General features: G+C 36.9%; 1 protein-coding gene across 1 annotated transcript in view; it reads right to left on the reverse strand.

The window, feature by feature from the left end:
• Positions 1-13217, reverse strand: part of MTTP (microsomal triglyceride transfer protein) — a gene marked incomplete in the record, with an annotated part of 67298 nt that overhangs the window by 19608 nt on the left and 34473 nt on the right. Inside the window, 3 exon segments of the mRNA XM_027773312.1 lie at positions 1-111; positions 10363-10470; positions 12763-12931. Coding sequence (XP_027629113.1) covers positions 1-111; positions 10363-10470; positions 12763-12931 — 388 coding nt within the window.

Raw genomic sequence — 13217 nt, forward strand, 5'->3', positions numbered from 1 at the left:
GCCTTCTGGGAGCAGAGCATTCTTCAGAGCCAGCAGGTACATCGTGACGTCCTCTTTTTTCTCTGGTTTCTCAAGTCCTCTCAGGATTAGCTTCTTGGCTTCAACAACTGCCTAAAAAGTCACATACTTCAGACATATGCACACACATAAAATGAGACTTGGGCAAGATTGGGTTTATTTGGAGTCTGAGAAAATAACCTATGGTTTTAGAAAGACTTGTACTGGTCACACAATAAAATGAAAGCAAGAAAGTAAAGCTTGATAAAGATGTTGTGTCTTCAAATAAATACATAACACTTTTTTTTTTCTTTTTTTGGAGAGGTTTTTGCTATAGGGCACACGTGCTCACCATAAAGACAGAAGACAGAGAGACATAAAGCAAGAAATCACCTCCCGGGGGGATGGCCATGCCACAATCCCTTCTCCTCCATTCTCTGCTCAGGATCTTGGGCACGTACACATGCCCGGCATGAGTTTAAGCCACCGGGTCCGGGACTCGAACCGCTGTTGACTACATGGGAGTCCAGCGATATAGCCATTACGCTAACTGCTGGTCCCCATAACACATTTTTATGATGCAAGGAATATAATTAACAATGGGCATATTTACTTTTGAACTCATTCTGAATGTAGAAAGCATTGGGGCACTTGCACTCGCCAGAGTGACAGAGACAGTGAGAGAGAAAATGAGAAATAACCTCCTGAGGGGAAGGCCATGCCACAATCCCTTCTTCTCCATTCTCCTCCCAGGATCTTGGGTACACACACATGTGCCTGGCGTGATTTTCAAGCCACTGGGTCCAGGCAAGTGAGAATCCAGCAACGTAACCATCTGCTTACTCCCCTTTATTATTATTATTATCATTTAGGATGAAGTAATCCTTTATTTTTAATTTTTTTTTACATTTGAGTCTCTTTATTCATGCTATTCCCTCCTTCAGTAAATGCTGTCTTTTTATTTCTATCAACATTTTATGTATTTTCTTTTTTTTTTAAATAATTTTATCCTGATATATTTATTAGACTTGTAATTACTGGTTCATTTAGGCAGAACATAGTAGTCTCTTATTTGTTTTTGTTTTTTTTTTAGATTATGAATAGACTTTACCCAGCATGATATACACCTCAGTCCAGCCCAGTTGGGACAACCATACCCATCCTCGTCAACAGATAATAAACCTTATCTGTGTCCCACGAGTGTCTTACCTCTCCATTTTCCCCCAACATTTCCTACTCATACCCTCTCACACTCTCTTCCCACTTTGTCTCTAGTGTCCATTACAATTTTTAATATTTTTATCTTCTCCAGTCTTTCAGTCTCTACCATAGAGTGCAGATAGTCAGTATATGTTAAGTGGAAACATGCAATGTCTCTCTTTCGTAGCCTGACTTGCTTCACTCAACAACAAATCTTCCATATTTGTCCACTTTCTATCAAATTCCAGGGCCATGTTGTTTTTTATGGCTGAATAGTATTCCATGGAGTATATGTGCCACAATTTTTCAATCCATTCATCTGTTTGTGGACATTTGGGTTGGTTCCATGTGTTAGCAATCATGAATAAGGCTGCAATGAATATAGATGTGCAAGCGCTTTTCCGACTGAGTGCTCTCCTGTCCTTTGGGTAGATACCCAGGAGTGGAATTGCTGAATCATATGGTAGTTCTATTTGAAGGTTCTTTGAGGAATCTCCATATCATTCTCCACAGTGGCTGAACCAATTTACATTCCCACCAACAGTGTAGGAGTGTTCCCCTTTCACCACATCCCCTCTAGCCAATTATCATTATTTGTTTTTTTTAATCTTCGCCATTCTGACTGGGTGGTATCTCATTGTGGTTTTGATCTGCATCTCCCTTACAACGAGGGATGTTGAGCATTTTTTTCATATGCTTTTTGGCTGTTCATATGTCTTCTTTAGAGAGTTGTTTATTCAGCTCATTTTCCCATCTTTTAATTGGGTTAATCATTTTCTTCCAGGTAAGCTGCTTGAGTTCCCTGTGTATTGTTTATCAGTCCCTTATCTGAGTTAACAAAAATTCTCTCCCATTCCGAGGGTTGTCAATTCACACTAATTACAGTGTCCTTTGCTGTGCAGAAATTCCTTAATCTGATGGAATCCCACTTGTCTACTTGGGGGATTATTGCCTGTGCTTTCGGGGTCTTGCTCAAGAAGTCTTTGCCTACCCCAATGTCTCACAGAGTTTCCCCAGTGTTTTCCACCAGTAGTTTTATAGTTTGCAGTCTTAGGTTTAGATCTTTGATCCACTTTGAGTTGATTTTTGTTAATGGTGACAGATAGGGGTTCAGATTCATCTTTCTGCAGGCAGATACCATAGCCACAAGAAGTATAAGATACTAAGGAATAAAACTAACCAAAGAAGTCAAAGATCTCTACAAGGAAAACTATGAAAATCTTAAAAAGGAAATTGAAAAGGACACTAAAAAGTGACTTCCCATATTCCTGGATTGGTAGAATCAATATAATAAAAATGGCAATCCTACCCAAGTTAATCTACATGTTTAAGGTAATCTCAGTAAAATTACAAGAGATATTTTTCACAGATCTAGAAAAGACAATCATAGAATTTGTCTGGAACCATAAAAGACTCCATTTTACTAAAGCCATCCTATGCAAGAAGACTGGAATAGGTGGCATCTCACTTCCTGACCCCAAAATATACTACCTAGCTGTGATAATCAAAACAGCATGATATTGGCACAAAAATAGACACGAGGACCAATGGAACAGAGTAAAGACTTCAGAAATAAACCCCAAAAAACATACAGCCAACTCATCTTTGACAAAGGATACCATTTTGTAATCAGAGAAGATTTTTCCTCCCTGACATGAGGAAAAAAGGAATTGAGAACAAATTAGTAGCTTAGTGGAAAAGCAAACTAGAAATACAGATATCTGGTTTATGGTCTTATCTTTGCAACTAAGTATATTTTAATGACTTAAGTTGTATTTTTTAAAATAAATATTTCTAAATTTTAATTCATGTATATAATTTGTAAACTCTGAAATCAAGCTATAGGTACATGGTGGGACAGAGGGAGGATTAAGTGGGAAAAATATACAAAAGGCTCCAAATAAAAGGAAAAATATTAAACGTCACACGATCAGAGAAGGGATGTTTTTCAACTATCAAATTGGTAAAAATTTCAAAAGTTTGATAACATGAGGGATCTTTAAAAAGATGAAAAAAAAACTATACATGTATTTCAAAAAGTATTGTCGCCAAAATACACTTGAATTTTAATTTAACTTTTCCACAAAATGTTTGAAGTACCTTCATACATTGTTCGTGAGCCTATTGGGAAATAGTCATTCTCATTCACACATTGCTGGGAGATGCATATAGCACAATTCCCATGGAAGATATTTTGAGGAAAGCTAACAAAATTTCATTTTGAACCAGCCAACCCTAGTCCTGACACTACATATGTAACAACAAGGAAAAAAATTACCAAAGATGATTCATTTCAACATTATTTATAATAACAAAACAGTGGAAACCACCTACTTTACCATACACAGGAGACATCAAACAAACTAGTTCATAAACATAATGAGGTACTAGACAGTTGTGAAAAGAAATAAGAAAGATCACTGGGAACCAGTACGGAGTGATTTCAGGACATATGGTTAAGGGGAAATAGTAAGATAGAAAAGAGTGTATGTTGAATGCTCACAGAGTTTCCCCAGTGTTTTCCACCAGTAGTTTTATAGTTTGCAGTCTTAGGTTTAGATCTTTGATCCACTTTGAGTTGATTTTTGTTAATGGTGACAGATAGGGGTTCAGATTCATCTTTCTGCAGGCAGATACCATAGCCACAAGAAGTATAAGATACTAAGGAATAAAACTAACCAAAGAAGTCAAAGATCTCTACAAGGAAAACTATGAAAATCTTAAAAAGGAAATTGAAAAGGACACTAAAAAGTGACTTCCCATATTCCTGGATTGGTAGAATCAATATAATAAAAATGGCAATCCTACCCAAGTTAATCTACATGTTTAAGGTAATCTCAGTAAAATTACAAGAGATATTTTTCACAGATCTAGAAAAGACAATCATAGAATTTGTCTGGAACCATAAAAGACTCCATTTTACTAAAGCCATCCTATGCAAGAAGACTGGAATAGGTGGCATCTCACTTCCTGACCCCAAAATATACTACCTAGCTGTGATAATCAAAACAGCATGATATTGGCACAAAAATAGACACGAGGACCAATGGAACAGAGTAAAGACTTCAGAAATAAACCCCAAAAAACATACAGCCAACTCATCTTTGACAAAGGATACCATTTTGTAATCAGAGAAGATTTTTCCTCCCTGACATGAGGAAAAAAGGAATTGAGAACAAATTAGTAGCTTAGTGGAAAAGCAAACTAGAAATACAGATATCTGGTTTATGGTCTTATCTTTGCAACTAAGTATATTTTAATGACTTAAGTTGTATTTTTTAAAATAAATATTTCTAAATTTTAATTCATGTATATAATTTGTAAACTCTGAAATCAAGCTATAGGTACATGGTGGGACAGAGGGAGGATTAAGTGGGAAAAATATACAAAAGGCTCCAAATAAAAGGAAAAATATTAAACGTCACACGATCAGAGAAGGGATGTTTTTCAACTATCAAATTGGTAAAAATTTCAAAAGTTTGATAACATGAGGGATCTTTAAAAAGATGAAAAAAAAACTATACATGTATTTCAAAAAGTATTGTCGCCAAAATACACTTGAATTTTAATTTAACTTTTCCACAAAATGTTTGAAGTACCTTCATACATTGTTCGTGAGCCTATTGGGAAATAGTCATTCTCATTCACACATTGCTGGGAGATGCATATAGCACAATTCCCTTGGAAGATATTTTGAGGAAAGCTAACAAAATTTCATTTTGAACCAGCCAACCCTAGTCCTGACACTACATATGTAACAACAAGGAAAAAAATTACCAAAGATGATTCATTTCAACATTATTTATAATAACAAAACAGTGGAAACCACCTACTTTACCATACACAGGAGACATCAAACAAACTAGTTCATAAACATAATGAGGTACTAGACAGTTGTGAAAAGAAATAAGAAAGATCACTGGGAACCAGTACGGAGTGATTTCAGGACATATGGTTAAGGGGAAATAGTAAGATAGAAAAGAGTGTATGTTGAATGCTGTATTTCATGCAAGAAAAAAAGAAATAAGAATGTGTGAGTGTGAACATGTGCTTACTGTTAAAAAGAGACAGAGGAAAAGGAAATCAGAAACTAATGACAGAGTTTACCAATAAAAGGTAGGCAAGAATGAGTGGGAGGGATAGGGAAGAAAATGAGTCCTCTTTGAAAACACTTTTAAATTGCAACTTGGACTTTCAAGCCATGTTAGTATTTCTTTGTTTTTGTTTGTTTTTTTAAAGAATTATTTATTTAATTTAATTTGTTAATGCTATTATTATTGTTGTTGTTATTATTTTAATTTGACCAGAGAGAGACAGAGAAAGAAAAGGAAAGTGAGAAAGTAAGCTGCCAGGTCCAGGACTCGAACCATGGTTGGCCATCTGGGAATCCAGCACCTTTAACCACTATGCTACCTGCCATCCCTGAGCCATGTTAATATTTCACATATTCAGGAAATAAATCAATGAGAATACAAAATTATTAAAATTTAACTCAAATAGAAATAAATAAATGTGTATCAAATTGATGAAATAGCTAAATAGAAAAAAAAAAAAAACAAGAAAGAATTCATCTAAGCCTCTATACATGTGCTATGGAAGGTTCTCTGTCCTATGGACAAAATGATCTGTAATGAAGTCTTGACCTTTACCTAGTTTGTTTTTGTAGTGATATTGGTGTAGCAATTCCAAAACTGTTTCATGTGTGTACTTGGGATTGAGTGAATGAATCAATATATTGATGTTCTTGAAAACCAGAGTCCTCACTATGGGACAAGGAAAATGTAATTATGGAATCGAGGAAGAACAAGAGCCTGTTGTGTTGGGCTAGAATTGGAGCTATCATAGTGCATACTTATAACAATATGTAAATCAATATATGGAGTCCATTCTGAAAATCTAGATGCAACGGCACTCAAGTAATAAGTTAGCATATTTAGGAATTAAATGTCAGATGTGTGCAATTCACTTACTAATCTTTTTTGTTTGTTTGTTTGTTTTGGAGAGGTTTTCGCTATAGGGCGCATGTGCTCACCAGACAGACAGAGAGAGACATAGAGACAGAAAGAGAGAAGTCACCCCCCAGAGGGGATGGTCATGCCGCAATCCCTTCTCCTCCATTCTCCTCTCAGGATCTTGGGCACGCACGCACATGCGCCCGGCGTGAGTTTTAAGCCACTGGGTCCGGGACGCGAACCGTGGTCGACTACGTGGGAGTCCAGCGACATAGCCATTACGCTAACTGCTGGTTCCCACTTACTAATGTTTTAATTGGAATAAAATAAAACATAGATTTAATGCAAATAGAGCAATAAAAACCTAGATAAGAGCATACAAATGATCATGGAATTGTAATATTCTTGCAAATTCTATGTACGTTTGAACTTTATACATGTACTAGTTGTGAAGAAAAAAATAAACTAGGATACAAGGAGGTCAAAATGTAGATAAAAGGGGCTGGCCCTGGTTAAGGGAACTGGATCCCACATGGCCAACAGCAATGGTTTGAATCCCAGCCCTGGCAGCTTGAAAAACATACTGAGCACATGTGCATATGTGCCCTAAATTCCAACAGGATGAAGAAATGAAGAAAGGATTGTGGTGTGACCATGCCCCACTGAAGGATGTTTCCCCCTCCCTCTTTCTCTTGTTCTCTCTCTCTCTCTCTCTCTATGGCAAGCACACATTCCCTCTAGCAATAAAATAATCAAAATATAAATTAAAACAAAGAGAAAAAAAATATGGGACTTAATGTTAGTTGTGCAATTGTCCAGCTGCCATTTGGACTGTCATAGGGCAATAGCTTTCATACCAGAAAAGGCTGAAAAGCTCTAGCACTCAGTAAGACGGCAGTTCCCTTTTGGGCAGTATGAGTATTGCATACCCTGAAGATATCTTCAAGTTGGACTTTAAGTACATCACTTTCTTTCTATTCATATATTTTGATTTGGGCAAAAAGTAGATGAATGTTTCACAGCAGAAGATCACAAGGAAAATCCAAACATTAATTATAGTCCATCTGGTGGCCACATCACAATCATCCTTAAAGATGCTGAAAAATTAAAAAGTTGTTTTAAAACATTAACCAAACTGAAGGCAGCTAGGACTGGAAAACACTGTAGCATAAAGCAATGCTCAGTGAAGCTGGCCCACATGGGAAGGTTCCAGGTTCACATCCAGAGACCTCTCTGAATATGCCAGCACATGAGTGCCCATGATGTGGGGCTGGGTGAAGCTGAGGCAGTGGGTGGAGGATTGTGGCATGAAGACTCTATCGTCAGTGTTGTTTCTTTGTCTGTCTCTTTCTCTCTGTCTTTTTTGCTCATGGAAGAAATAGTAATAAATAAACTTAAACAAGTGGAATGGCAGTGATAATAGATAGTTTGCATATATGTACAAGGCGATTTTAAAGATATGGTAAGAACGGGCTGTCTCACTGTGAGAAGAACTTAACATTTAAACCTCTGTGTAGTTTATTTTTCAGGCTACGTGCCTCTCCTGGATAAGCTCATTTCTTCCCAAGGCTTCAGCCACCATCTACTCCTGGTTCTAATTTCTATCCTGAGCTATAGATGAGTGTGGCTATCTGCCTGTTGCACAATTCAACCCTGTGGCCCAAAGAACATCAGACTTACATGGCCAAAACAAGTGAACAGTTCTATCCTCCCACGCCCTGAGCAGGCTTTATGAACCTTGCTTGTGGGTGTCACCAGATACCTGGTATCCTACCCTGTAGGCTTCAGAGTCACCTGGAGTCTACCTGTTCTATCCCCCAGGTCTCATCAGTCACTAAATTCTATTGACTCTGTGTCCTAAGTGGCTCTTGAATCTGTCTTCTTACCTCCCCTGCTTCTGCATTAATTCATACCTTCACTAATTCTTGCCTAGCTTATTGCAAATGATTCCACTCAGATCTTAACTGATTCTAATCCAGTCAACACTCAATCCATACACCAACTTGCTTCTTCCTAACTAAAAAAATCTGAGTGTGTCATTCCATATCTAAAAACTGCATTCTCCTCTCTTTCTATAGAATGGCCAGACTCCTTAGCTCATCCTTAATAAAAGACCCAGCTTGCCCCTCTTCTCTGCATATTTATGTTCCAGCCCTACAGAATTTCTCACTAGTCCCAAGCATATCAGGCCCATTTTGACTTTGGGTCTTTTCATACGTTATTACAGTTCTCTTAGAATGTCCTTCATTCCATACTGTGATACCTTCACCTAAAAAATTCGTTTGTGCTAACCACAAATATTACCATTTTGGTGAAACCTTCCCCAGCACCCTTAAACAGAAGAGGTTGTTGCATCTTCTGTATTCTTAGAGCACTTTGTTTATATTTCAATATTATTTATCAGTTTATATTTGATGAACAGACTAGGAATTTTTTGAGGATGGCAGGCAGAATAGTTTATGCATCTTCATAGTAAAGGATTAGCATCACACCTAGCATAGGGCAGATGCCTTTAAAATAATGCTACATGATATTTTTATATGTGAGTTTTGTCTTTGGCCAAGATATTTAATATATGAGCTGCTGAAGTAGTCATCTACTCAAATACTTATGGAACTTGAAAAATATAAGAATTCACAGTCCTCTAATGTCATAAAATAATACTAAATTTTATTTTGGTCAAAATTTAATAAACTAATACTCAAACATTTTCAGTGCATTGTTTTTCAGTCATCTTTCTTATACTTTGTGTACATTCTAGTTAAGGGTTGTTTCTTATGGAAACATTTGGTTTCAAGAAGTTCTCCCTATATTTTTTAATAGCAAGCACTTAGTAATAAGCAAGATTATACAGTGATGTCTGTTTGACATTGAAGTAAAATGCTAACTGAATGCTGGCTGTATAATGAATGTGGAAAGAAAAAGACTGTTTTATATACTCAGCATCTTTAATCTATGTGCATTATAGAAAGATGGGCTGCATTAGATATTAACCCATTTGGATTTTCCATATTTAGTTATGCTTACAAAGTGGGTGGCTTTGTCTTTTTTGTTTTTTTAATGACACAGATATGAAAATTTATAGTCACTCAGGCCAGTAGAGGAGTTTTGAGTAAATAAAATTAAAAATAAAATACAAAGTTCTAAATGATTAGAAGTAACTGAATTCAAACTCATAACTGCAGCACATCACAGTTACTACAGACAAAGAGCTACTCCACAAGGTAACTAAGAGGCTGAGAAAGGAAGTAAGACAAACAAGGCATTTGAAATGTGTAAGGCTCTAACTTGGCGTCCCAGAGTCTCCTGGCCGTAAACTAACTCACATATTTTGGGCTACAGTGTGAGTTTAGTTACGGAAGCCTAATTAGACCGTGTGCTCAAACATCAACCAAAGTAAATCCCTGAGTAGAAAAGAAAGCTATCTAAAAAAGATGAAAATTTGATTAACACTGGCCTCAGAGAGATTCATGCACAGTCTCAATTTCCTCTCACTCATACCTGTTTTAAGTAATTGTTCAAGGGCACATCTGAGCAGAGAATTCACTGAGCAGCTGGCTTTAAAGTAAAAGTACCCTTGCTACCACAGACAGGATATTGCTCGCTGTCACCCCTCCTCTTCCCTGTTAATTAGGTTACTAAATGTATGATGTGTGAAACTGAAGAAAGCCAATCAGAAACTTATTCTTGTGAACCAATGCTGTGAATTCTTAGGGAAAAATAAACGTTTGCAACCTTCCTTCTCACCTATTCTGTCTGTAAAAGAAAGCCCAACTCCGCCATTTCAGATTATTAGGAATAAATCTTTTTGCTTACCTGACAAGCTGCTTTATCTCATGTTGACAAATCTAACGCTGTTCTGAACATGAAAAGTACTGGTTTTGAATGGTGTCTATAGCCAAATGCATAGCAGGCAACACCGTTGCAGGCCCTCAATAATGTATACTGGAAGGAAGTTAATGTCATGCGCACCTTCCACCAGGGTTCCCTCAGCACTACTTAAGTACCAGTCACCATGTTAAGCAATCGGTGTTGACTAAAACAAAGACCATTTCTGCATGGAACTTACATTCTAGCGGGAAACAGAAATAAACAATAAACAACTGAATTGTAAAGTACATGAGACTGGAGTGGGGAAGGGGGATGAGAAATGCGGTGGTAGCAGCACAGTGGGTGCTAAATAGGATGGTCTAAAGAGGGACTGATGGCTTACTTTCAGTTTGCAGTCTTCGTTCTGACACAGCTTCCGGACCAGGGCCCCAATGATGATCATAACGGTTTCTCTGATGTCATTGCTCCCAAAGGGACCTTTGAACTTACTCTAGTAGCCAAAGAGAGATAAAACAGTTTATTAAGATGTTTAACCATTTCCAAGGGATACTTTCAGTTAAGGAATAAAGTAACCAATCCTGAGAGAAATTTTTTTAATGTCTCTTGACACACTCAGAATTTCGCTTTTGGGACACTGACAAGTTCTCTGTCTAGCTTTGAACTGAAGACTTAATAGGATCTTCCTTTTCCAGAAGTTCTTAAAGTAGATATCTGTGAACTCCCTAGGGGTTATGGATTGAATTCATTGGGTCAGTGAACTTCTTCCCCAAAAAAATGGTTTGTAAAATTTTATGCATGGAGGTGATAGGGGGGTTAAGGAACTGGACTCCCACATGGCCAACCATGGTTTGAGTCCTGGACCTAGTGGCTTGCTTTCTCACTTTTCCTCTCTCTCTCTCTCTCTCTAGTGAATGTGTACGTCCTATGACAAATTGAAAAAATAAATAAAATTATTTAATTAATAATAATAATAATAAAATTTTAAGCATGGATAAAATGGGGACTTTGTCTCACTTGTCAGATTCTCAGACAGGCCTGCTTTCCAAAAATATTATGAATTATTCCATGAGATCATAAATGGATAAGTATAATTTTTTAAAAATCTTGCCCCCAAGAGAAGTCTAGCTTTTATTTTCAATATAATTTAACATTGGAAGAATTTTTATATCTTTAATGTATGCATACTAAATACCATGAAGATTTTTGATATCAAGACAAATTCTTTAAAATTGATTATTGAAGCATAACCTAGACTTTTCATCTAGGAAATTTTGTCCTGTAATGTATGATATGATAGGTAAACACAGTCTTTAAATTTCCGTGCAGTATAGTTTATGCTCTTTAGTGGAATTGCAAAGAAGACATAGCGAAAAAAATTATTGTACAGATAATTATTAATAGATAGAAAATAGCCCAATAGAATTTGAATATAAATACCCAGACGTCTCTAATTGCACCTTCATTCTTCCCTAAGTAACTTTTTAAAAAACATTTATTTATTTATTTACTTATTTGTCATGATTTTCAAGCCACCCAGCCCAGGATTCAAACAGCAGTCAGCCATATGGGAATCTAGCCCCTTAGACATCATGCCACCAGCAACTTTCAGTTATTGCTAACATTCTTAAGAACAGCAGCTGAAAGTCTCTATCTCCCCAGGGTCCATTTAACTTACAATGAGGGCTCGCAGGACTTCTTCATTGGGATGGGAGGCAAATCCACAGGCATAGAGAAACCTCTCCTGGAGGATAATGCTGCTGTCACTCTTGAAATCCAGGAAGTCCAAAATGGCTTCTAAAGAGTCTGAGGTCTGAGCAGAGGTGACAGCATCCACCAACTGAGGTCTATAAAAGAGGCATGGTTGTGAGTACCAATGCTTAGGGTGCTTAAGGAATTATCAAAAATTTCTGTCGGGCCAGCAGGTATTGTGGTGGGTAAGGCACTGGGTCCCACATGACCATCTCCATGGTTCAAGTCCCAGACTTGGCAGCTTAAAAATAAGCACACCAGGCTAGTGAATGTGTACGTCCTATGACAAATTGAAAAAATAAATAAAATTATTTAATTAATAATAATAATAATAAAATTTTAAGCATGGATAAAATGGGGACTTTGTCTCACTTGTCAGATTCTCAGACAGGCCTGCTTTCCAAAAATATTATGAATTATTCCATGAGATCATAAATGGATAAGTATAATTTTTTAAAAATCTTGCCCCCAAGAGAAGTCTAGCTTTTATTTTCAATATAATTTAACATTGGAAGAATTTTTATATCTTTAATGTATGCATACTAAATACCATGAAGATTTTTGATATCAAGACAAATTCTTTAAAATTGATTATTGAAGCATAACCTAGACTTTTCATCTAGGAAATTTTGTCCTGTAATGTATGATATGATAGGTAAACACAGTCTTTAAATTTCCGTGCAGTATAGTTTATGCTCTTTAGTGGAATTGCAAAGAAGACATAGCGAAAAAAATTATTGTACAGATAATTATTAATAGATAGAAAATAGCCCAATAGAATTTGAATATAAATACCCAGACGTCTCTAATTGCACCTTCATTCTTCCCTAAGTAACTTTTTAAAAAACATTTATTTATTTATTTACTTATTTGTCATGATTTTCAAGCCACCCAGCCCAGGATTCAAACAGCAGTCAGCCATATGGGAATCTAGCCCCTTAGACATCATGCCACCAGCAACTTTCAGTTATTGCTAACATTCTTAAGAACAGCAGCTGAAAGTCTCTATCTCCCCAGGGTCCATTTAACTTACAATGAGGGCTCGCAGGACTTCTTCATTGGGATGGGAGGCAAATCCACAGGCATAGAGAAACCTCTCCTGGAGGATAATGCTGCTGTCACTCTTGAAATCCAGGAAGTCCAAAATGGCTTCTAAAGAGTCTGAGGTCTGAGCAGAGGTGACAGCATCCACCAACTGAGGTCTATAAAAGAGGCATGGTTGTGAGTACCAATGCTTAGGGTGCTTAAGGAATTATCAAAAATTTCTGTCGGGCCAGCAGGTATTGTGGTGGGTAAGGCACTGGGTCCCACATGACCATCTCCATGGTTCAAGTCCCAGACTTGGCAGCTTAAAAATAAGCACACCAGGCATGTGTGTGTGTGCCCAAAATCTTTTTTTTTTTTTTTTTGTCATTATTATTGTTTTTATTAGTTAAAGACAGAGAGAGAGACAGAGAGACAGAAAGCGAGAAATCACCCCCCAGGGGG

Source organism: Tupaia chinensis, unplaced genomic scaffold, assembly GCF_000334495.1.
Source record: "Tupaia chinensis unplaced genomic scaffold, TupChi_1.0 Scaffold000340_1, whole genome shotgun sequence".
NCBI lineage: Eukaryota > Metazoa > Chordata > Mammalia > Scandentia > Tupaiidae > Tupaia > Tupaia belangeri.